Below are 26,800 nucleotides of genomic sequence, written 5' to 3' on the forward strand. Positions count from 1 at the left end.
TGTGTGATGGTTGGGGAGCAGAAGACAAGCGTTTACCCTCACCTTTCTTAAGTACCTGTGCTGTTCCGGTTCCTGCTGCTCTGTAGAGCCATTGAGGACTGAGCCCAGACGTCTTAGTGGTGAGCTCAGCGCTTGCCCCAGACTGAAGCTTTCATGTCAAATCTGTGTTTTTACTGTACGATGTAACCTGACAAAAGGGTCGTGCGTTGTTGCTTGGCATATGGGTGAGTGGGCGATGTGTGTGGATCTGGATATGGATTCGGCTGTGTGTGTGTGTGTGTGTGGGTATGTCTGTGTGTGTGTGTGTGTGTGTGTGTTTGCATTCGTTTGAATGCCTTTGTTTGTGTGTACGTGCCATCCCGGTCCATGCATCCTTGTGTGCGTGTGTGCGTGCGTGCCTGGAGTGCCGGTGGGCTTGCGTGCGTGAGTAAAGACACAGCTTGTCCCCGACGCCCAGACCGGGCTCCATGGTGCAGGAAGAGTGCCAAGATGCCCACACCGTATTAGACGGTGGCCTGTCCAGTCAGCAGCAGTGAGCCCTGACCTTCCGCCCCTGATGGACTTCCGTCCTCCCGCCGTTTAGCTTTTTAAAACGACTTTTAAAAGGACCACACTCAGGGAATCAAAGGTGATGTCACAAACGCACACGCAGCTTTTTTTTCTTTTTTTTCTCTCTCTCTCTCTCTCTCTCTCTCTCCACTCCAGCGTTTGTTCAGTGGGCGGGGATGACGACGTCATTCTCACCTCAACCCACCGATCGACAATGACGTTATCTAAACCCTGCCACACTGATGTGGCATCCGAGAATATCGTTTAACGGCCAATAGACCACGTAGCGCACACACACGCACACGTTTGCACGCGACCCATCTACCAAACGGAACGCCGTGTTTCTAATTATTCACCGCGTTCGTTTGTAATCCACCGCCGGTCGCGTTTTTTTTTTTCTGTGAACACAGCGGTCTCCTCCCCGGGGGGTCCTGCCGGGAGGACTGCAGGGTCCACTGTTTCCCGTAGCTCTGATCCCGTTGCTACAGTACCGCCCTGGTCGATCTGCCGACTTATAGCTGAACGGTTAACAGCGGTTTCTAAGCCCCTGCCTCGGGGAGGCTGGGCTTATTCAGCTGCTTGTAAAACTCCACACAAAGCCCTCTCCATCTCGGCGGTGACCTCATCCTGGGCTTGAGATGCTGCAGCCAGGGGGAGCATCAGTCGGCGGGCCGGGGGGGTGGGGGAGGGGGCAGGGGGGAGGTCTCTGGCGGGAGGAGAGGAGACAACCACGCCACCGCCCTCACCGCATGGCCCAGCCGCCATGATTCATGTGGCAGCACGCTTCCTGACGTGTGCTCACACACACGCAAGCACAGACACGCACGCACAGGCACGCATGGCCACACACACACACACACACACACACAGATGTGATGGAGAGAGAGAGAGAGCGAGAGAGAGAGGGTACATGATTGAGTGTGTGGGGCGGGCAGGTGGCGGATCTTCATTACTTCCCAGATGAACAATTAAGTATGTGTGGAAGACGCAAAGTAAGGCTCTAAGTTCTGAGTAGACATGGATTGCGAGGCGTATGCACGTCCTTATCACAAAGAGTGTGTGTGTCTGTGTGTGCGTGTGCGTGTGTGCGTGTGTGTGTGTGTCTGTGTGCGTGTGTGTGTGTTAACCCCTGTGTGTGCGTGTCCAGGCACAAACAAAAGGTCCCATCTCTAATACATTCTTTGCCGTACCACCAGGTGAGCAAACCCGATGCGGCATACAAAGCGTCCTAACCTGGCGCTCCTCTGTCTGTTCCTTTGTCTCTGTGTGTCAGGTGGAAGCGGCCGGGCGCAGGACCGCCTCCAGAGGTGAGCAGAGGTGGCGGCGGTGGTGGCGGCGGTGGTGACGGGGGCGGCGGAGGCGTCCTGACAGGGGCGGTGAGCACCATTAACACCAGCGGCTTCTGGGGCCCTGTGCTCAGCACGCGGGCCTGTCCACCTCCACATCATTAGCCAGGCTCTCGAATCACACCTAGTCCCTGCAACGGTTGCCCAGGAGGCTGAATATATATATATATATATATATATGTGTATATATATATATGTGTATATATATATCTCCCCTCTGGCATTTACAGTTGATCCTCATACTATGGGTATGTGTTCCCTTAACACAATGAAATTCAAATGAAAAGATACCAAAGTGATAATAATAGTCAGAATTATAATTATAATAATATATGATCAGATATTAATACACAAACACATAAACACACATACTGAGCACATTATCTATGTCAAGGTGGTGGTCAGTGGTGGACAGTTTTTAATATATATTTATATATATATATATATATATATATATATATATATATATATGGTACCATTGGAATTGATTGCCGTTATATTTTTGACCTACCTTGTCACATTCTGTTACCATTACTATGATTTATTATATAATTGGGGCTATTGCAAGTATCTATTCAGGGCCGTGTCCAGGCATGGGCCACCCAGGCGGCAGTCACCCTAGGGCCCCGCCGGCGGGGGGGGGGGGGGGGGGTGCCTGTCCCTATAGATATATTTGTACTATAAAGTCAAAATAAATATATAAATATTTGTTATATACAGACATGTGAGAAGAGGACGACAGACAGTGAGAGAGGGGTCAGCTGTTTATAATACTAAAAATAGAAAATAGAAAAGTATTATTTCCCCTGAAGATCTGGTCTAGGGTGCCAGAATGGCCTCGAAGCGCCCCTGTGTCTATTGATAACATGGATAAAGAGCTACAGTAAGTATCCATATACATCTGAAGACATCCCACCAGTTTGCATTTCATATTCCAGTGTCATTGCACTTTCTTTGACTTTGGAATATGCAAACTGCCAAAGCCCTCCATGCACAAATCCTTTGCGTCTACCCTCAGCCTCCCCAGCGCACACACACCCGCACACACCACCACAGTGTCACTGCTGGGAGTCCAACCACAGCTCCCCGGTGAGCCAAGAACCGGCTGCCCCCTGGCAGGATGTGTCGTCCTGTTCCTGTGAGACCCCCATCGCGGCCCCCCCATCGCGGCCCCCCCATCGCGGCCCTCCACCGCCCAGGTGCGTCGAAGGTGGATCGGGTCCAGGAGTGGGAGAACCCTGGATCGGGTCCAGGAGTGGGAGAACCATCAGTGAAGCGGGTTCCGGAGCCGCAGGGGGGAACCCACGACTGTCCTTTGGGGTGAGGTAGTAGGTTGTATAGTTTTAGGGCCACGCCCTTGCTGTCAGATAACTATACAACTTACTGTCTTTCCTGAAGTGGCTGTGATCTCGTCTGGATTCGCATCGGGAGCTTCGTCGGGAACGCGTTCGCCGGGTTTTGTTTGCGCGCTAGTGTGTGAGTGGGCAGAGCGCAACTACAAGTTTTGTAACAGTGTTATAAATGAAGGATGGACCTTTTTACGTTTTTTTGTTTTGTTGGGTTGCTTCCTCGAGACTCACGCGGGCGTTATTGAGTTTACAGCTTTATATAGATCTATGGTGTATGTACGCAAACAAAAGGCTGCATGAACACAGCATGCTTTGTTTTGTGAAGTTTCCTCTCCATGTGATTATCACTGCTGGATGCATGTCACTACAAGTTAATCTACTCTGGCACGCTTTGTTACCATAAAGGTTGTGTGATGAATGAACTCATTAGACATGGTTAACGTTACATGTGTGTTACTTAAAGCTGCTGTGTTTAGGATTCACTGGCATCTAGTGGTGAGGTTGCAAATTGCAACCAACTGAATACGAGGTGGAGGAGACTGTATGGTGGCCTGTACTGGCCTGTAAGGGGCCAGATGATGTCATTGTCTACATCAGCATTGTGAAATCAAGTGTCGACTGATGATGATGTCATTTAGTCTGTAAAACTATAGGGCACAGATTACAAATTCAAATGGTTCGTATGTAGAGCTGTTCTTGGCTCCGACCAAACCCTCAACAGTGTTCAAACAATCAGTGTATCATTAGGTTATTCTTTTGTGCTGGCATTCCTTGATTATTTGAAACATGAAAAGGATTTTCATTGTTTTCCCTGTTAACCGCAACCCCCTTGTCGCTTCTTGCCGGCCCCCCGCTGTGGCTCCTCCGTTCTCTCTGATGTCCGTACGGGGTGAGGTAGTAGGTTGTGTGGTTTCAGGCTAGTGATTTTTGCCGCCATCAGGAGATAACTATACAACCTACTGCCTTCCCTGAAGGGCAGCAATACAGCACCAAGCACACAGCAGGAGGGAGCCTGGGAACTACTGGAGCAAACCAGACCCAACCAGACAAAACCAGACCAAACCAGAGCAAACCAGAGCAAACCAGACCAAACCAGAACCAACCAGAGCAAACCAGACCCAACCAGACCAAACCAGACCAAACCAGACCAAACCGGGTCAGATCAGGTCAGGTTCCTGTTCACTGGAACCTGACCTGATCTGACCCGGTTTGGTCTGGTTTGGTCTGGTCGGGTCAGATCAGGTCAGGTTCCAGTGAACAGTGAACAATGAATCCAAAGCTTATGTAGGGAATGAATGAATTTTTCCACAGGAAAGAAGAGGAATAGCCAAACGCCATCAGGTAAAGTTTGACGACCGTTCCAATCCAATGTCTGTGTGAAAGAAAAATAAAAAGGACAAAAAGAAGCAAGTATGTTGTCAGTTATTTCAATGTTTAATAAATGTGTTTGCTTAGCTGCACTAGATTGGTTTCCTGAGGATGCTGCAATGATAAAGTAATGGTGTATAATTAATGATACACTTCATCTTCTCACTGGTTATTGAGCCCAACCTCAGGCCTTAGAAACGCTCAGCTGCTTTTAAAAATATAGCCAAACCAACGCCCTTTCAGAAAACAACCCACCGTATGGAGACTAGTGAAGGCTGTAGGTCAAGCTAATGGCCTCATCCACTATACCAAATATTAAAGTTGATTTATAAATCGAAAAATAATAATTATTCACATGATAATTTACTTATTATAAGCACTGGAAGAGTTGAAGGTAGAGTGTGTGTAGGCGTTTGTGGGGCATCGGGTTGTCAATGAAGATGATAAACCAATGCAAAACCGTAACAGAACCGGGGCTGGTGTCAGTACCCAGGCAGGGCAGATCCAGGGGAAGAGGACCCGATGGTGGGTCTCTGATGGGAGCACAGGGGCAGACGGAGAGGGGAGACATCCAAACTCTCAGCTCCATTGTGACTCATGTGGCAGCAGTGTTCATGTGACACTTTACTGTGTCGTACTCGCTTCCTGGCCCCCACACATACACAAACAAACACGCACGCACGCACATACATACACACTGATAGGATGTAGAGAGAGCGAGCATGATGGAGTGTGTGGTGTTCGGGGATCAACAGTGAAACAAGGGGTAATGCGGGGGGGGGGATCCTTAGAAGACAATTAAAATGGCAAGAACGTTACTGACTTCCATTTCCTCGATTTACTCAGCCGAGACGCATATTTATTTTCTTGAATGAAATAATAACAAGGTGCGTGGATATGCATTTCACAGGCATACCATCATTGATGTGAGTCAGAGCCAATACTATTCATCTTGTGTGTGTGCGTGTGTGCATTCGTGCTTGCGTGTGTGTGCGTTTGTGTGTGTGTGTGTGTGTGTGTGTGTGTGTGTGTGTGTGTGTGTGCGTGTGTGTGACGGGTGAGGGGGCCAGGTATCAAGTTCGATGGCTGCCACCTTGAACCACCTCATTGGCTGTGGCCATGATTGCGTGCCAGCCAGTGTTGGAGGTGGGGGGTGGTGGGGGTGGTGGTGGAGGAGCGTGCCCGGCCGTCTGAGACTGCAGCCCCCCTGTATCTGATAACAAGGTCAGCCTCGGGCCGGTCTTTCACCATATAAGCCTCAGTCAACGCAGCCACTTTCACAGATAGACAGTATCGGGTGGTAACGCCTATTTTGGTCTTTGAGGTCATTACTTTTCGTTACCTGTGATTCTAGGACCGTACCTATATGCATTAATGGATTATGGATAGCAAAGAATTAGAATTGCTGCACAAATTTAAAGTCGATTGGCGGATGAAAAAAACAAATGGGGAAAATGTTTACTTACATAATATTGTACGGATCTATGTTCTGCTTATTATAGCCAAGAATGTGGGCTTCAAACTATGTTAAATCTTATACTCTCAGTAGCCTATTTGTTGTTTGAGTATTTAAGATGGACCCTGTTGTAATTGTCCCCCATGCACCAGCCACCATATTGAGTTCATGTGAGTCTTATGTCTGGCCCTGGCGGAGACTGAGCTGAATACTAAAAACGAATGAAACAATGGCTCTGTGTTCGTGTGTGTGTGTGTGTGTGGGGGGGGGGGGGGGGGGGGGGATTGGGCCTAAGGGCTATATCTCCCTAGAAGACGAATAAGAAGAATAAAGCTACAACACATTAATATGTAGACCTACCACCGTTACACGGGAGACTAGGGAAGAAGTAATGCGTGGTTATTCGGTTTTTTATCTTACAGTTGGAAAAGCAATCGATCATATCCTTCTAAAAGACATAGTTTGCCAGGAAGTAATATAAACCCCGACAGGTCCATTGGTCCAGCGTCACTGATTCCTTAAAAACAGGACAGCAGTGCCATCGTGTGGTAAGAAACGCATACGCGGGCGATATTCTTTTTTCAAATATAAACTAAAGATGTTAAATATTTGTTTATACAAACGTAACGTTTGTATTCCACGTAAAATTTATTATTTTACTAAGCATTAAGGAAGCATTTAGATTGGTCAACTTAAATTTAACTTTATACCTTCAGTGCAATTTTACTGATGGAACAAGCTTTCTTTTCAGCATGAACTCGCTCCTCCAAGGGTCGTGTGATGATGAAACATGCAGGTTAGCGCAACTATGAAGGTCCGAAGGGAACGCAGTGTACCTTTATCAGAATGAATATGCCAACAAGTGTGAGTCATTCAAGTCGCACCACTGGATAACTTGTTTGGCTGAATTCCTGCCAGCAGGTGGCGGCAGAGAGCTATGTTTGTGTCACACCCATCGACTACTTCCGCTGACCTACTTTGATGCATATTCTTATTTTTTTCTTTATTTTCATGTCTTAATTTAGTTGATTCCAAGGTGCAATTGTCCTAATTTTCATCCTCACCAACAGTCTCTTGCCCAAGGTCATGAAATTGGAGGGGGACTGATATTTGTGTAAGTGTGTGTGTGTGTGTGTGTGTGTGTGTGTGTGTGTGTGTGTGTGTGTGTGTGTGTGTGTGTGTGTGTGTGTGTGTGCGTGTCTGCGCGTGTGTGTGTCTGAGTGTGTGTGTCTGCGTGTGTGTGTCTGCGTGTGTTTGTGTATGGATGCCTGTCTGTGTGTAGGCGGGTTGGTGGTAGTGGTGATGGTGGTGGTGGTGGTTGGTAGTGGTGCGGGATGGACGGGCTAAGGGGACAGCCTGGTCCCAGGGCCCAGACAGAAGGGCCTCTATTTGGGCTCTGGCCTCAGGCCAGGCCCCTGGAGTGACATCCAGCCCTGCTCTCTGCCAGAGACGTGGACAGAATGAGAGAGAGAGAGAGAGAGAGAGAGAGAGAGAGAGAGAGAGAGAGAGAGAGAGAGAGAGAGAGATAATGGGAGGGAGAGAGAGAGAGAGGGAGATGGCGAGAGAGCAGGAGAGAGGGAGATGGCGAGAGAGAGAGAGAGAGAGAGAGAGAGGGATGGAATCAGGTTATAAGGTCACATACTCAGCATCTGGCACCAGTCCTGTTTAACAGACCATACATTGCATATATTGGACTGTACTGCTCTTTGCTTCCTGCAGTTCTCTAGAGGGGGGGATGTCAAATAACCATATTAATGTCAATATGTGTCACTTTGACATGGAATGGTGACTTTAAGGAAAGAAAAACCTCTGTCAGATCATTTTTCAGATTTTTTCAGATGGAAATCCATATTAAACTATGCTGATTGTGATTGTTATCTAGACACTATATTGAGAGTAGACCTTTTTACAGAGGCTCTTTGTAAATGTCACAAAATACATTTAGTAGTCTTCACCTTCCCCTCAAGCCAACTAACTATTGATTTGAACAATTTGACAATTTGATCTCCTTCATTCATTAAAATAAAAAAGCCCCCATTGGATGATATAAACATTCTAATCAGGTACAAAATAATATGTATCCTATCCTTTTCTACTTTTTTTTTTTATCGTAGGCCTATTACAATTCCCACATTCTACCTCCAGTAAACTTTAATTCGACCAATAATAAACACTAAAATATCTTAGTCAGACAGGCTGAATAATTAGAATGTAATTGTATTTGCTTATAGTATTTGTAATTTGAAATTAAAGTATTCATTTCAAAGTAGTTTAAATATGACAGTAAAGTAATACAGTAAAGTATTTGAAATATTGACTAAATAATAAACCAGCATAGTGTGTTTCTGGATTACCTCATTGTGTAAGCCTGTAGTTAGGGGGCGTCCTTTGCATTGAAAAGGCTTCAGCGTTTTCTATTCGCTGAAATAATAGGTGTGTCAGGGGGCGTGAGACTTTTCTCCCCGTTGTCAATTCTCGTGTTGTTATTTCCGGTGGGTTTGCTCAATGGCCGTGCTTTGGATTCGGTGGGGGATTTTTGACAGCAGCAGCAGCGCTTGTTGGGAGACTAAACAACGACGTGTGTTTTGAGGTTGGACTGATTTGGCCGCCACGTTGTGGCTAAACCCCGGGCGAAGTGCGTCTCATCCCGCCGATAATCCAGGCCGTACCACAGCTTTGAATCGGGCTGTCCATTGGAAGGTACGATTATAAATGCCGAATCGCATGGGTTGCATTCGAGTGTAGTTGTCATGGCATCTATTAAAACGTAGTGGTTTTATTTATATATATATATATATATATATATATATATATATATATATATATATATATATATATATGTATATGTATATGTATGTATGTATGTATATGTATATATATATATATATATATATATATATATATATATATATATATATATATGTAAATATTTTTTTCTTCATTGACAATTGTTTGGCTTGTTGTTGCAAAAGAAAAAGTGAAAAGCTGTGTAGATAGAATAGAATGTAGAATAAACGATCGTTGATGACCGTTGCTGTGTGGGCAGGCATCATCTGATTTCGGATTCTTGCAAGCCTGAGCAACAGAAGTGTATCTGTAAACAATAGGAATTATCTCCATGTGATGTTATTGTTACATTACAAAGTATTGGATTGTGTGTGTGTGTGTGTGTGTGTGTGTGTGTGTGTGTGTGTGTGTGTGTGTGTGTGTGTGTGTGTGTGTGTGTGTGTGTGTGTGTGTGTTGCTTAAAGAAAGTAGTGGTGATTGAAAACAGCAGTACGTGGATAACGGCAATGAATGACAAACTGTGTGTTAACATGAGGTATTCAGTGGTTTATGCAATGACTTCCTTCTCTTCAGTTTGTAATGATCTCACTACTCACCTAATCATCTCTCTCTCTCTCTCTCAATAAATATTGTATCACATACAGTTTGCTTTCCTGTATCTGTTTAAAAGCTCTGCTGGATCAGAATGTTAAACAAGGTCACATGTTCCCACCACTGCAGACGTCCTCTGTAGCCCATGGAGGGATTCTCGAAGTGGATTCCTTTTTTTGCATGTGTGGGACTTTGTGTCTTTATACATGGGTTATAAGCGAGGCTTGTGAGGCCAAGCAGCTCTCAGGCCTGGGTCTATCCTTGACTCACATGGCCTGCCTCCCTTGCCAGTTTCTTTTACCTACACACACTTTGTTCCTGGGAGTGAAATGTGACCCAAATCTGGCTGTACCTGTCTCCACCCAGACGCTGCAGGAATGCTGTGGGTCTCCTCTAACATGCTCAGCAGCACGTTACACCACTGGTTCCATTACTGCTGCCACTGTGAGCCCTATGATTAATTTATATTATTATTATTATTATTATTATTATTATTATTATTGAAATCCTCTGGAATTAAATGTTATTCTTGAATTCATTATTTAATTATTATAATTGAGTAGTTGTTTTGAACTGCAGTGTTTGCCTCACCGGTCGGTGTATTGGTGGGGTTAGGGTGCGCAGACCTAGACACTTTTAGTATTTCTGAGTTGGTTGTTCATTATTCTGTGGTGGTTTGTCACTTTTCTGTCATTAGAGCCATAAAGAAATAAAGGCGACAGATCCACACATGTGGTGTCGTTGTAATCTTGGGTCAAACCAAATGCATATACAGTTTTCTGATCGCTTGGCGTTTACACTATTTACCCCTCCTCGCACCACGCAGGCTCCACGGTGACGTGGAGCTTACCTCGGGACCAAAGGTTATTCTGTGTCTCGTGAAGGAACTTATCACATTTATCATGAACCTTATCGTATTCCATGGGACATGGTTGAACATCTATTGATTTTCTTGTTGTGATTGGATAAAGGGGATGGGGAAGAATACATGGGCTGGAGCATTTCTAGAGAGCTAGGGACACAATTTGTTTGATATTGGGCTTATCTGTAAGAAGCCTAACCCTTTTCTTGGTTCAGGGGAGGGCTTGGTTTGTTTGGGTGGTGCAAAGGTTCTTCATAAAGGCCTCCACCTTTTTTGGTTTGCCTTTCTTGTTCTGCTCGCCTCTTTAGAGGAACCTGAGACCTGTAATCAATTTCTGCTTTGAGAAGAGGACGGAGGCGAAGGGTTTGAGAGAGAGCAAGAGGACGATTTGAGAGAGAGGGAGGGAGCGACGGAGAAGGGTAGAGAAAGGGAGAGGGGGACAGAGCTTTCACCCTTCCACTCAAACAGGACTTTCAGGTTTTTTGGACAGGCCACCTGAAGTCTTTCCTCCTTTTCTGTTGTGGGTCCTCAACCAATGTTTGAACAATTTGGCTTTCTTGTGTCCACCATGTTTAAGTTGACACAGGCACTGGCACTTGCACAGAATAATAATTCAAAAGAAATCCCTTGAAAGCAAAATCATCTTGTTAGTTGGATGGGTTTATAGGATCACCTCTGACCTCGCTCTGATCCCGTCCAGGCGCTTCACACTGTACTTTGAATAAGCAGATTGGAGCAGCAGATTGTCTCTGTGCTCATCTAGGAAGGAATACGCTGGACCACTGTGTCAGTGGATCGATCTGTCCCTTTCACAATCTCCCTCAATCTTTCTTGTTTTCTCTCTTGTTATCTGTCTGTCTCTCTGTATGTCTGTCTGTCTGTCTGTTTGTCTGTGTCCTCCCTCATGCTTCCTCTCTTTATCTCTCTGTCTGTCTGTGTGTCTCTGTGTCCTCCCTCATCGCTCCTCTCTCTCTCTCTCTCTCTGTCTGTCTGTGTGTCTCTGTCCCTGTCTCTCTGACTCACTGTCTGTCTCTGTGTCTCTCTCTCCTCCCTCATCACTCCTCTCTCTCTCTGTCTGTCTGTGTCTCTCTCTGTCTCTGTCTCCTGTCTCTCTGACTCACTTTCTCTCTCTGTGTCTCTGTCTCCTCCATCATCACTTGATTGTCTCTCTCTTGTCTGTTTGCCTGTTTGTGAATCACAACTCTGCCTCTCCACAGCCCTGCCCTGAGGATAGATCAGACAGACAGACTGACAAGAGTTATTGAGGTCACCCTGATGACTAAAGTAGTCGTAGTAGTAATAGCAAACACGCACATGAGGTGGGGGCTTCAGAAATCCTCCTCAATTACCTTACTCTGGTCTTAGTCACACACCCTGTCTAATTCCATTACTGGCCCAAGGTGTGTGTTCCTTAACTCTGTAGACAGGTTGTGAACACAGGAGACACAGAAGAAACAGTTGTAGTTTGACACATTTCTAGTTCCCTCCTTTGTAACGGGAACAGATTATTTTTTATGTCTAACTTAAATTAAATTCCATTTTAGAATACCTTTCACTGTTTTAAGCACAAGAATAGCTTGACTCAAACTATTTACTAATGCAAACAGGCTTACAACTCCTCAAAGTTAAAAATAAATAACACCTTTTGTCGATTAACAGAATCACGTAAAGTTTATTTGGATTAATTTGATAATGTGGGGGATGGGATCAAATTAAGTGAAGAGGAGAAAACGTGTGTGCCTGCCTTTTGTCTACTGGTTTGAAGAAGGTTTGAATATTGACCAGCCGTTGAATCTCTGGGATTAAGACACACCCAGTAGTCAGAAGGTGTTATCATCATGGTATTTAGTATGATGAATACTAAGTAACAATGCTGTCAGCTATCTGAACACACCAGATATCTCCAATCTCATTCTGATGTTCCTATTTCATGACACATGTGTAGGAGAAAAAAAAAAAACAGGCTGAGCAAACAAATTGAATTTCAAGAGTGCAGACGCCGAGACAATGGCAAGTCCTCAACTCCACTTCAACATGGGGGCTGGGGGACGGTTTGTGGCTCGCGTGGGTCAGCGGCGGCTTGGGTCCCTGTGCTGCATGCCTTCCTACCACCACCACCACCACCACCACTACCATCATGTAGGCCTAGCTTGGCACCCAGTCCAGGGCTGGGGAGGACACTGACACACTGGAAAATGTAACCGGACACACACAGCTGTCTGCTCAGAGAGACAAACCAGTGTCGCAATCTTTTAGATTGTTGAACAACAATCTTTTTTCCTTCTGTTGAACTTGGGCTTGTTACTATTTACACAATGGAAAACAATAAAGTTATAAAGTAGATGATGTGGTCCAGCCCCGTCCTTAAAAACGAGCATACATACTGTATTTCCATAACTGGTAGTATGTCTTGAAAGAACTTTGGCACTGACACACTAGCCTGAGTGGAAATAACCATTAATATCAATCAAAAGAGCTTGGCGTGTGCAATGAGAACCGGGCCCTTGAAGGCGGTCATGTGAGGTCAGCCGTGGTCCAACATGGCCCGTCCTGCTGGTATGTTTGGATGTACGACTGCTGGGCTAAGGAGGGAGGGAGCGCGTCTCTGTTAGGGTCAAGGAGACAGAGCAGCTGTTAAGAAGGGCACTGGTTCTGTTGTCTGGCAAATCCTACACCTGGCACCGGACGTGTCTTCTGTGTTCGTCTGTCGGGAGATTGCATCGCCTGTCTGGGGCACTCCAGCATAGCCGGGCTGCACAATAGCTTGGGTATGTATAGTATTGTAGATTTAGCACGATGCAAAGTTCCCAATGAGACCTAATGCATGCACCTCATGTCTACATTAACAAGGTATTCTGTCTGTTATCAGGGATTGCTGATACATACTCCGGTCAAATTGCATATAGCGTCCGACTTTCGGTCTACCTTGTTGAGTTCATGTTCAAGCTCGGCTTTAATCATCCTGCACTTTGCATGTATCAGCACATTTGAACAGAGTGATCTGAGAATGTTGGCTGGAACCTGAGTCAGGTGTGTTTTACAATTTTGTAAGTGAAGTACACACTGGTGACTTTGTACTCTTTCTAAATCCTTATAAAGGATTTTTTTGTTCAAAAGTTTATGAAAAAACTGTGAATACAATTCAACGATGCGTATCCCGTAGTCGGTATAGTCCAGGACTAGGGGACTTGCAGGACAGATCACAATATGCAGCAATAGCCTTACAGGCAAGCTTATGCACTAGCTTGTGACTTCCTGGGTGGATAACATCAGGGTCTTACGTCTGTTAAGAAACAAAACCAAATTAAAATGCTTGCTGATTCCCTGCTGCACAACACTGATTCCTAATGTACAGTCTGGATGCTAACACTAGCTGTGAGTTTTAAATCCTCCAGAGACTACGGTAGTCCATAGCGGTAGTGTGGGTCATGCTTCTTGGCTCTGCCATGAAGGCTGTTCTCGAGGACACTGTTTTAGGCAGGCGGTTTGTTTGAGCAACAGAGATCACCCTGGATGGCAGCCAAAGCAGAACGGCAGGTCGTTATCTGTTGGATCCCAAACGGGTCTGTTGCACGTGGGCAGTTGGTGGCTGGGAGGTCCCTCATATGACATTGGCTGGGATTTGAAATGGCAACGACCATATTACAGAAATTCTTCGGTTGCTGATACGATAGTTGCGATCCTGTGAATATTGCGATACGATATTAAAAAATGTTTTGTGCAATTTCGACCAGTGTGTCTGACTGAAGGTTTAACGTCTTACTTTAATGGTTTACTGTTGCTGTTCGGGTTCTATGGGTCCATCGGTGTCACATCGGAATGTGGCAGAACAGAACGGAACATAGTTGATGCAAATGAACCCTAGGTGAATACACTATAGCGCCCTGTGTAGCATTTATTAACTTACACTAACTAACGAATTTCTTGCTTAAATACATATTTTAAATATGAAAAGATAATAACAATAACTGCAATGACTCCTATCAAAATGATGATTCGTACCATGTATTTGGAGCAAGATCATCCACTATTTTGGCTTTTCTTTTTTCACTGGGTGCAAAAATCTGTCAGAGGGACTGACCCGAAAGTCATCGTAAACCACACTGCAACAGTGCAGTGTCAGCATGCACCGAGCACCAGCCCTGCAGCACGGTGCAGGGCTGAAAAAAGCAACGGCTGGTTGATTATGGTGCACATGGGATATCTTAAGTAACAACATGGTGCTGCCCAAGTTTCAGGTACTCCATAAAGGTTAAATGACATGACTGGTGTACGTATCATTAGAGTTTGAATGATGTTGCTTTATGTTACTTGCTAAACTGTTGGTGGTATATTATTAGTAATGTATTACGACTATAGAATGCCCTCACCACACCGGTGGTTGTTTCTTAGTGTTTCTGTTTGAAACAATGAAGAATACGTCTCTTTTCCTCTTTGAAATACAAAAATGAACGTGTCAGGCCAGATATTTTGCAGACACTAAATATAAAGAAAGAAAGCGATAGGGCATTCAGTAATTTACTACCACTTCTCTCACACATTTTAATATTGCCTCAAAAATTACCCTTAATAGGACAACTTTGTATAACTATTTTTAACGTAGTGCACATTTCACACACAACTCGCTTCCCAACACTTTACAACCCTTTATCACCATCACAAAAACAAACGAAAATAAAAATCAAGGTTAAAGTCAGGCCAACGTCAAGTCTGCCTAAATCCGCACAAACGCTGTGTTTTTATTGTCCTGCAACAACCACAGAGGATCAGGTGACATAGCCTAATCACCTGATAATGGAGAAGGGTCTACAGCCTTGATCCCCCCCCCCCCCCATTCCCCCTCCCCTATCCCGGGATCATCTACAACGGCCCTCTGGCTCCAGCGCTTAGCGGCTATCATCTCCCGACTCCGATGTGCACTTTGGTCTCTCCCTCTGGGCTGGAAGAGGTCGCTTGATAGGGGCCATCGTGTTGTTTACTCTGCGGGCACGGTCCATGCTGGGCTCATTAACCTGCCCCTTCAAACACATGCAGAGGCCAATAGAGGACGGTCAGAGACCTATACATACCGGCCTGTATCTCTTTAAACTGCCGTCTAGTCCCCCTGACACACACACACACAAACACATTAAGCGCTCCCCTACTCCTCAGGGACCTGTTGACACTCCTGTGGTCCAGGCCATAGAAGAGATTAAACATTAACCTGGGGATTGCTCCCTCACACCCTCACACACACACACACACACACACACTCTGACAGTACAATCACATAAGATCAGTCAAGCGGTGTGGTTGTCATGTAGTTGACGGCCGAGAGACACGCTGAAGGGTTCATTGTCTTTCGGATTTGGAAGGTAGGGAGGATTTGAGTCTCTTGATTTATATGTTACTTTCTCGTTTTTTTTGTTCTTGGAAAAACCCTTGTGGTTCTTTTGGAAAAAGATTGTTGTTTCATTGTTGAACAAAGGATTCAAAGAAATCATGCCCACTCTGTACTTTGTACTCTTTGTGCAACTTGTTGTTGTGTGAGGTGAGGGTTGTCGGGCAGGCAACATGGCTGGACAAGCCTTTAGTTTACACACACACACACCTCTTGGGTCAGGGCCAGTCTTGTAATCCGAATTCAATGATCCTCACACCGCGCACACTCTGTCTTCCTCCTCCTTGTTGAGTGTTTTGGAAAGCACCGCAACAGGCCTGATCCCTCCTGGGGATCTGTATATATTACAGTCATTAGACCCGTTGTGATTACAGTGCTCCACAGACCCCATGCGTTTCGCCAGATGTGCAGGGCTGTGGTGGCGGAACCCTCTTAAAGACACCACAATCCCGTGTGTGTCACGCAAAGATGAGCATCTCACGGCGAGCTATCTCAAAGCAAACAGTGCCAGGTGACCGGCTTCAGCGGTTTCCCAGTGTATTAAAGATTACCGTTCCAAGGCCGTCGGCCCAGGTGGCTATTGTCAACTAGCGCTATGTTGTTCTAGTGATGTGTGTGTGTGTGTGTGTGTGTGTGTGTGTGTGTGAGTGTGAGCGAGTGTCAAGCTATCTGCTGTACAAGGTTAGCATCACTATAGCACTAGCACGGCTGTAGCCTTCATGTTGATACTCTAGGCTATTGTTGTGGCGTTGGCTGGAACGGCTGAGCTGATATGGGGGAAGGGAAGGGGATGGAGGGGACGGGGAGTGGGGTCGGTCGATCCGCATAGCTATTCTAAGCATGGCGTAGTAGTGATCCTGCTGCCGGGACCTTGAAGATTATCAATGCTACATTCACAATATTTCCGTCTGTCATCAAGGCCAGCATTAGCGCCGACTGAAGCTAATGAACATCCAACCTCATGACCACTGGTGAAGGGGATGAAGAGCATGCTCAAAGCAAACAGGGACTCAATTGTAGGTTTCTGTTGAGTTTTGGGGGCCGGGCCCCCTTCCCCCCCCCCTCCTCCCCCACCGACTTGATCTATGTGTTGGAATTGCAATGACATCACCATGGCGACCCCAGAGGCATGTGTGCCTCCGGGCCGTTTGTGCAGTGCGCCTGGCTGGCGAGGGGGGAGGGTGGACACCATCACCGCCATCATGGTTCCCCTTCCCCTGCCCCCCCCCCTCCCTCCTCAGGGCCTCTGAGAGAGAGAGAGAGAGAGAGAGCGAGAGAGAGAGAGACCCACAGTATGGACAAATCCATACTGTTATCATAGAAACTCTCAACACTGCATGTTCGCTCCTGCGCCTGAATCTGGTTTGCTGACAAACACCTCATTTGAAGTGTGCTCATTTGAAAACGTAGAAAAAGGTTTCGTTCATACCGTGACCTGAACGCGTCTGTTCTTGGCCAATAGACCCGCACACATTCCTCACGGAGAATGACTATTCCTGGAGCATCCCCACAGGTATTGGAGTTCACAGAGTTCCTTCTGGAGTAACACGAGGACAGGAAAAAGGAACTCCCTGTAAAGATCCACTTTGAGTTCAGCGAGATCTGGATTGTCAGTTGGGACGATGGGAATACGTGATGTTTTTTTCCAGTTTGGAATACATTCAGCTCGTTTAATTGATCACCGTGTCAAGCTTCGTAGCTCAGTGTGAGCCTTGCAGGAGAGCGATCCCAGGGTTGATAAAGACCTTGGAGCCTCCAAGGGAAGGCTCCGAGGTCCAAGTTGGGGGGGGGGGGGGGGGTGGATGGAAAGCGCTAGAATAACGTCTTATCTCTCTTAGGAGGCGATGTCAGCAAACCATATTTGTTTGGTTTTCACAGTGAGGCCTGAATTCATGTCCCAATCTTTAGGTTCAAGCTCTTGGGTCGGTACAACTGTTTTCAGGAGCATGATATTGCATTGTAGCTACGATGTTTGAAATGTCCGAAAAGTTCTGGGTTCCCAGCTACAACAGCCTACCTGTAGCTGTCAGAGAACCTCTGCCTGTATGCGTTAGTCATCGGTGACCTCATGTATCTCAAATCAGTCAGCTTTAAGGGACTTAAGATAATAGATTCTGCGACTATGACTATGGTTGAATGGGTTGTGATACACCCCTCAAGCTTAGAGCCAAGATGCTAAATGTTGAATGAGGTGGCACTGGAGTGGAGTGGCCGTAAGGAGATAATATGAAGACAAGAGTGGGGGGTGGGGGTTGTGTCCTGGAGGCTACATGCTAGCGCTCGTACGTTGAGCTCACCAAGGCAAACGCCTCCCCCCCCCCCCCGTTGAATGTGATACATTAACACGATGGGTGTGAAGAGGCCCACTCTCATGATGGATGGCACTCGCCAAGCACAGCACACAACACCTTTTGTGATTTTAAATTGCTTTGTGGGGTTTTGAGCAGTGTGGGATTTAGCGTAGAGTCAGATTGTGGCGGGGGAGAGGCTGAACCTGGGAAAGGGCTTTCAAGGACATCAGCCCATCTAAAAAAAAAACGACCATAGATACACCGGTCCGAAATAGCCTTTCTCAAATTAGTCTTCAGCCTTCACTAGACGTGTATGAGAAGGATGAGTACTGCGCACAGGTCTGGACTTGGGTCATTGTAAAGCGAACAGCTGCTGTCTTGTAAAACGCATTTTGCTGTTATGTCGTCTGATGCAGAAGGGGCTTACGGCAGATTGACCCACTTTGCACGGGATGTATAGGACTGTGAAACGCGGGGCTTATAGACCGGGCAACAACGGGTTAATACCCCTTACAAAACTGGAACTCGAACTAAGTCAATCTCTTAGAAGTCATCCTCCTGTCAAATTCCGAGCGTCAATTCCACTTAATTGCTAATCCTGCAATCTATATTGGGGTTCAGGCTGCACTTCAGTAGATCCTAGGGCTGCTCGATTATGGAAAAAATCATAATCACGATTATTTTGGTCAATATTGAAATCTCGATTATTCAAACGATTATTTTTGAGTTTGAAAACATGATGCATTTATTCATAATTTCGCTCCAAAAAAACACTTTGTAAATGAGAACTTTGAAATTTCCCCTTAAAAATATACACAAAATGGTCAAATAGAAAATAAAGTCCAGATATGAATCCAGCTGTTCTGCAATTTCTATTTAAAAAAAAATATATATATACATATATATATTTTTTTTTTTTCAAAATCGTTTCAACTCGATTATATTAGTTTGGTGATCGTTTCACTCTGAAATCGAAATCGCAATCAAAATTCGATTAATCGCCCAGCCCTACATCCTACTACAAACCTACCTATCTTTGATCTGATGTGGTCCTCATCAGACCTAGATCGAGCCAACCAGTCTCTCTCTCGGTCCAGTTAACCCACTGACCTAGTTGTGTCCTCTTTCTATCCCCCTGTCTCCATCTGTCTTCCTCCGCTCATCTTTTCTCTGTCTCTGTCTCTGTTTCTCTATCTCTCTGTTTCTTTCTCTGTCTCCCTCTCCCTCTCTTTCTCTACTTCTCTACTTCTTTCTTTCCCTCTCTCTCTTTCTTTCCTCTTCTCTGTCTCTCCCTCTTCTTTCTCCCTCCCTCCCTCCGGAGGAGGCGTAGGGGTAGCGTAACGTGAGGCGTGTATTTAGTCACTTGGGAGAACTGGACCAGCCCTTGTTGTGTCACCGGATACTCCACCGCTTTGCTAAGTCACTAGTACGCCGTGTGCTCGCCTAGTTAACCTTGTGCCCCAACAGCACTCACACACATGCTAAGTTGAGCTCCGTCGAGAGCCCAACGATGAGGGATCACAACAGATACTGATACACCAACGACCGCTGGATCCAAAATGTGCACATTTACACAAAACAATCTGTAACCTAAACCCATTTTTGGTGTTTGTATTTGAGTTCAGTACAAATTACAAAGTACAAATTGAAGCAAAGTGACTTTGGGTTGTTTGGAATAAATGTATTGTATTACATTATAAAATACATATATTTTCTATATTTATCTATATTTTCTTCTCAGCCTTAACATTAGATACACCGTAACTCTAGTCAGTCATGATATGCATCTGTTGACAAGCATGTCTATCCAAGAAGTGCTGTACCGTAGTTCAATTCAATTAAAGTCGCAGCGGATCTCAACATCGACGTTTCCATTTGTTGTCCAATCAGCCTCATCCATCCATCCAACAAATCAGTGCTTTAACGCTTCCGTCCGCTCTCTTCCTCCCCCCCCCCCTCTCTCTCTCCCCCCTTGCAGTCTGATGAGTGAGCCTGCCGTCCTTCATGTCTGCCAGCGTTATGGTCGACGTGGACATCCCTTACGGCCCCCCCTCCCCGCTGGAGGACTCTGTCCTGGGCAGCCCCCTCTGTAGCCCGTCTCCCCTGGAGGACTCTATGCTGGACAGCCCCCTGTGCAGCCCCTCTCCGCTGGGCCACTGCGCCGGCCTGCACAGCCCCCTGTGCAGCCCCTCTCCGCTGGGCCACTCCGTGCTCAACAGCCCCCTGTGTGGCCACGATGGCTTCATTGGCGGCATGGAGGAGCTGCAGGCCATGTCCAAGCCCATGGACGACGACGCCTTCAGCTCTCTGGGCGCGCACGAGTACCCGTCCTCCAGCACCGGCTCCGGGTCCGAAGGTTCCACCGCCCTAGGTGAGGAGGGACAGGGTGGTGGTGGTGGTGGTGGTGGTGGTGTTGTTGTTGTTGTTGTTGGGAGTGATTTTTTTTGTTTATTTATGGAGCACTGGTGACAGACAGGAGGTCAAAGACTGCTTGAGAACAGGAGGTCAAGGCGATGGTGATGGACAGATGCATATAAAAACACAAGACGGTACCGACAGTGTGCGGTTTAATAAAGTCGACAGTTGTTGTTGCTCTCAGCAGTATGGATACAGATCACCAGATCAAGGTTATTAAAAGGAGTAAAGTATGTATAACATGTATAGATCAAAAAAGTATATATTTTTATTTGTAGATGCACAAATTATGATGTTCCGTCAAATCTTAAATGCTTTACAAAATGTTGAATTATCCCCAGAGAGGATGCACTTGAAAAGGCACAAAAAGTACCTATCATAAATTCTTATACAGTGGGTTTTCTTTTTATGACCCAACTGACCATCATAATGTGTGAGGTCCAGAGGCCCCTGTCCAGAGTCCACACTAACAGCCAAGAAAGACGTAGCCTTTACTATCAGGGCCTCTGGGACCCCTCAATGAGTCACCTAGTCACTGCCACATTCAAAAATACTTTTTGGAAAGTTTCTCCTGATTTTAAGTTGCCATTTTATAAAATCTAACTCTCTGTCTCTATGGGATAGCTTAGTACGTTAAGGTATTTTCCATTACGTACTCACATTGTATAATGTAATATCACTGATGCGAGGCAGCTCTTAAGATTCTTTGGTTCCACCATTACACCACATTAACTGAACTGTAAATCATTTGAGAACCTCAGAGCCCCAGGTCCCAGGCCACTCTGTGTTGTCTTTTTCTTTTTGTGTTTCTCATTTGTTCCGACTCGGCAATGGAACGTTGAGGTTTGTTTGAGCTTTGACCTCTGCCTATGGCTAAGAGCTATACAGCTGCTAGTCGGGACATACTTTGGCTGACCTGCAGTGATACAACCTGGGGCTACAGCCCTCAAATACACACGCACACACATAGCCTCTCACATGACTCTGTTTGGACCACACACACACACACACAATCACACTCACACTCACACTCACATACACGCACACTTTCTCTCTCTCTCACATGACCTTGTTTGGTCCCCCCCACACACACACACACACACACACACACACACACACACACACACACACACACACACACACACACACACACACACACACACACACACACACACACCTCAAAGCCCCTCTCCTCCGCCATGCTGCTCCCACACAGATAAAGAGAAATCTACACATTCTTCAGCCGCTAAGCGCTACGCTCTTAGGAAACAAACTAGCTTTCACTCGCCGTATATCTACCACTCAACACGTGGGAAGTTGCCGTGATTTACTGGCGGTAGCAACGCAACCCGACCAGCATAAAAAAACAAAACAACCCCAAACCTGTCGAAACGTCGCCTGCTCAACGTTGTTCTTGCTCAACATCTGCGAGACGGCTAAGCTAGCCTCTAAACGCCATTCATGCTAGCCGCCCGCTAAACAGTATTCATGGTAGATGCCGGCCAAAGGCCATTCATGCTATCCCTCTACGGAGACGGAGAAGAAAGGAGCGCAATGGGAGGGAATGGAATGAAGGAGGCAGGTTGCACTGGGGAGGAAGGGCAACTGGTGGAGGACAGCGTCATGGAAACCAGCAGTGGGGATGGAAGAAAGAGACGTGTCACGCTGTGGAAATACTCTGGTACATGGACAAGAGCTGTGTGGGACTTAAGTAAAAGGAGAAAGTAGTAGCATCAAAAAATACTTAAAAGTACCAAAGGTGAAAGTACTCATTATGCAGAATTGCCCCTTTCAGAATATATTTTAGATGATTGGATTCTATTTTTTGATGCATTACATTTGTTCAGTGCTTTAATGTTAGGTCACTTAAGGTATCGAAAGGTAATTTCCTCCGCGGGACAAAATAAAGCCTTATTGATAGAATAATCAAATTTATTTGAGTGCTTAAGTACCAGACTAAATGTACTTGGTTCCTTTCCACCGCTGGAGACCAGCGATGACGTCATGGAAACCCGAGGGCAAGGTGCTGCGCAGGAGAGCTTGTTTAAAGCCTGTCGCCCTTCCTTCTTTGGGAGTGTTCCCTCCGCTAGAGCCGGGGAACTAATGGGCACTACGCGCCGCGGCATTCACATGCCTGACATGCCCCGCACATAGACACACGTACGCACACGGACACGCGCGCACATGCATGCATGCATACGCACATACACTAACATGCATAGGCACACACACACACACACTAACATGCATACACACACACACGTATGCGCTATGGAATGCCAAACGGGTCACACAGCTACTCCTCCAGTAGTTGTGACCCTTTGTCACCCAGTCAACAATAACCAAATAAGGACCACACCAGATATTTTGTTATTGTTGAAAAGCTGTCCAAAACGCTGTCTCTTATGTCGGTGTAGAGTTGAGGAAAAGAGGTGTTTTGGCCACTAAACTTTTTGACCACTAAACTACTCTACGTTATGATACAGCATTATGAAAGCTTAAACGCTGTCGTTTACATAAGCAGACACACACATACATACATACATACGCACACATGCAGAGACACACACGTCGTGCATGCATACGCACACACACACACACACACACACACACACGTGACACATGTTTATGCACACGTGTGCTGGCATGCATATGCATACGCATGCATATGCATACACACACATATTCATACACACACAACCATACACATACACATGCATGTCCACGCACAAACACAGACCCATGCATACACACACACACACACACACACACACACACACACACACACACACACACACACACACACACACCACGTGCCCTCGTCTTTAGAGCACCACTGACGAACACGCGCCCGTGTTTTGGCCACCCCCAGCCAGCTGAATCAGCTGGCTGGGGGTGGCCAAAACAAGGGCGCGTGGTTTGTGGTCCATGCGTATGCACACATACGCATGGACCACGAATTGGAAGTGGAATTAAGTCAGGCTAAATCACATACACATGGACCACTGACGAACACGCGCCCTTGTTTTGGCCACCCCCAGCCAGCTGATTTAGCCTGACTTCCAATCCACTTTCCACTTTCACCAATTCGTGGTCCATGCGTATGTGTGCATAAGCAATAGCCCCACCCCCGACTCCACCTCCACCCTCCTTCCACAGCCCATCCCCCCACGCCCCCACCCCCATCCCCAGCACTGCTCCAAGGTTACAATTTCTTCAGGCTATGATTTTCAGGTCATGTGATATGCTTCCATGATGCAGGCAAGCTAATATTACTGTACAAAAATAGTTGCTGTGATGGAGGAGGAGGGTGCTGACATGGGGGAGGGGTCTGTTGGATCAAATGGGTCAAATGGGTCAAATGGCCCCTATGACACACACACACACACACACACACACACACACACACACACACACACACACACACACACACACACACACACACACACACACACACACACACCTGGTACCCTTTAAGCTGGGAGTGGAACGTCCTAACACATGTCCCTCCTCCTCCTCCTCCTCCTCCTCCTCCTCCTCCTCCTCCAGATGTGCTGACCCCCGCGTCCAGCCCCTCGTCGGGGGTCTACTCCACGGCCCCCGCGGGCCCCGAGGAGGTCAGCTCGCCGGCCGCGGCCCTGAACCTGGAGTGCCGGGTGTGCGGCGACCGCGCCTCGGGCTACCACTACGGCGTGCACGCCTGCGAGGGCTGCAAGGTGGGGACCCCCCGCGGCCCGCTCTGAGACCCCCTCGCCGGTGGGGGGGGGGTGCTTCGCTTTCTTTCTTTCTTTCTTTTTTTTCTCTCTTTCCCTCTTTATTTATTATATTCTATATTTTTTTAGTTTATATATATGTTTTTTTATCTCTCTTGCGCTCTTTATTTATTATATTCTATATTTTTTTAGTTTATATATATATATATTTTTTTATCTCTCTTTATTATATTCTATATTTTTTTAGTTTTTATATATGTTTTTTTATCTCTCTTGCGCTCTTTATTTATTATATTCTATATTTTTTGGAGTTGTTAGTTTCTCTCTGTTTCCCCTCACACTCCTCAACTGAAGTGGACGAGCTATGTCTGTTGGGTATTTTGTGCCCTAATAAGGATTTCCTTGTCCGATGCCATGCTGAACTGATGGCTGAATCCATGGGAGCATGGAACCATTTGCCAGGAACTATGTCAAATGCTAACACACGTTTATTTTTTCAATTGTGACATGGAGCAATTTAGAAAATTTACGAGCATTCCCTAGCTTAACGCTTAAAGAGCGAGGGGGGAGAGGTAACGTCATTAATATTTGACATTAGTGGAAAATGTAAAGACCTTGATGCAGAAACAGCAACATGACCTCGTCCTCAACACTTCAGTGGTCAATATGATTAAAAAAAAAAAATCAGAATATTGACGAACTTTATGTCGAAGCACACTTAAATAAAATGTTCGATACAGGTCAATCCCCCGCCACCCAGGCCTGCACAGACATGCAAGTCCTCTGATGACAAGTCAAGAATCAGAATCAGTTATCACCTTTTCTACAAACGATGAGGTGTCCTTACAGGCTGGACCTTTACCATGTGATCAAGGATGGCCCTGAACCGGCGGTAACTTAAATCGTCTTGGTTAATGCTTCACCACCTCAGAAGGTGTTTTTGTCAGTCCATCAAGGCCAAATAGGTGTGTGTGTGTGTGTGTGTGTGTGTGTGTGTGTGTGTGTGTGTGTGTGTGTGTGTGTGTGTGTGTGTGTGTGTGTGTGTGTGTGTGTGTGTGTGTGTGTGTGTGTGTGTGTGTGTAGATTATGGTTAGGGGAATTTCACTGTAAGACTTTTTTATGTGTCATTATCACACCTTCCCGGGCCTTGTTTGCACTTCATACAGATTTAAGGCTGATGTGAGCAACGCCCTCACCCCCCCCACCTTATCCAATAGAAGCCAGTTCAACATAAGACTCATTGTAAACACATCCCTGCTGCTCTTGACTGATATTGTCCTTCTAATGAATGTGTCGCCCTTCATTTTGTAATCAATAAAAAGATTTGGGGAAAAACAAAACGACAACTGAAAAGGGAGAATGGCATTTGTGTGAAAGAGGAGGAAAAGAACAAGTGTTTTTCCAAAATCCAATATTTAACGTGACAGTTGGCCCGCGTTCTAAGTAATCTCATCGGGATTAATAACTGAAAGCAGCTTTAATTTTCACACCGGTCCCATCTCATGGAGGGGTCTCGGTGGACTTGAGGGTCTCTGGATGGTTCCTAATCTATGGCGCTTGGGGGACTTAAACCATTAAGTGCTTTATGGACTAGCAGCAGGATTTTCTATCTAACTCGCTGGCTCACTGGGGACGGGACAGTAAAGTGATCTAATGCATGCTAGTCTGGACTCATTCTAGTCAGCACTCCGGTGTCCACAGTTAGGACTAGAATTCCCCGCTCTGGTAATTCTACCAACTCTAGATTTCTTTTTATACGGCTCAGAGAAACAGTCTCTTAGCCATAAAGGTTGTAAGCCGATAAAAATCTCATCTAATCATGGCATTGAATCTATCATTGTACATTGCAGCGTGAATACTGTCTTTAGACATCGTTTCAGATATCATTTCAACGAGGACAGAGAGTAGATAAGATAAGAGAGACCAATAACGGATGATCAGAAACACATTTCTTAGCTAATTAGATGCCAGTCCACCGGGGGGGTTGGTGCCAATCCCTGTTCACAGGTCATTTCCAGGTCAGATGTGTTTGGTGTGCCAGCCAAGAATAAGAATCCAAATAAGGACAGAAGGTTATTTTGTGACGGGATTATCTTTAAATGATTCTAACACACTGACATGGAAAAGATCTCAAAGCTCTGCAGATCGACCTTGTATGAACCTCGTGCCGGCATGGACGTAACGCCTCAGCTCCACATAATAAGCTCTCTTTATCCATGCCAACATGTCCATGCAACGAGCACTTTACCCATGCATGCTCCGTGTGCGTGTGTTTATGGATGGGCGGCAGTAGCTCGGGAGGTAGAGCGGGTTGGCTGGTAACTGCAAGATTACTACGGTAGTTTGATCCCCGGCTCCTCCTGTGCGGAGTGTCGAGGTGTCCCCGAGCAAGGCACCTAAACCTTACTGCTCCCGATGAGCTGGCTGTCACCTCGCATGGCGGACGCCGCCGTCGGTGTGTGACTGTGTGCATGAATGGGTGAATGTTGAATGCATATCGCTGCAATATTGTAAAGCGCTTTGGGTGGCCACTGGTTACAAAAAAGCCCTATATAAATGCAGTCCATTTACCATTTTGTTCGCCTCAGCAGCTCTGTTCTCTGCATTTGATGCTTCAGTCTGCACAGCCAGTCGCCGCAGCGACTGGCCACACAGTCGAGCGACAGAGCCAGGCGCTCAACCTTAATGATTGC

At 46.2% G+C, this 26,800-nt stretch overlaps 2 protein-coding genes across 6 annotated transcripts in view; one reads left to right on the forward strand and one right to left on the reverse strand.

Annotated features, from left to right (window-relative positions):
• Window positions 1-26,800, reverse strand: part of wnt7bb (wingless-type MMTV integration site family, member 7Bb) — a gene marked incomplete at both ends in the record, with an annotated part of 167,665 nt that overhangs the window by 17,286 nt on the left and 123,579 nt on the right. The gene's annotated exons all lie outside the window — the stretch shown is intronic.
• The window catches only part of pparab (peroxisome proliferator-activated receptor alpha b), a 33,891-nt gene continuing 15,659 nt past the window's right edge, over window positions 8,569-26,800 (forward strand). Inside the window, exons 1-4 of one of the 3 annotated variants that reach the window (XM_084477297.1) lie at window positions 8,569-8,768; window positions 9,813-9,890; window positions 19,958-20,350; window positions 23,944-24,110. In XM_084477297.1, the coding sequence (XP_084333423.1) occupies window positions 19,984-20,350; window positions 23,944-24,110 (534 nt within the window). In that variant the 5' untranslated portion in view covers window positions 8,569-8,768; window positions 9,813-9,890; window positions 19,958-19,983. Of the gene's footprint in view, window positions 8,769-9,812; window positions 9,891-15,596; window positions 15,663-19,957; window positions 20,351-23,943; window positions 24,111-26,800 lie in introns of those variants that run through there. The other 2 variants (XM_084477296.1, XM_084477298.1) reach the window with 2 other exon arrangements.

The sequence above is a fragment of the Micromesistius poutassou genome (genome assembly GCF_964030765.1).
Source record: "Micromesistius poutassou genome assembly, chromosome: 13".
NCBI classification, from domain to species: domain Eukaryota; kingdom Metazoa; phylum Chordata; class Actinopteri; order Gadiformes; family Gadidae; genus Micromesistius; species Micromesistius poutassou.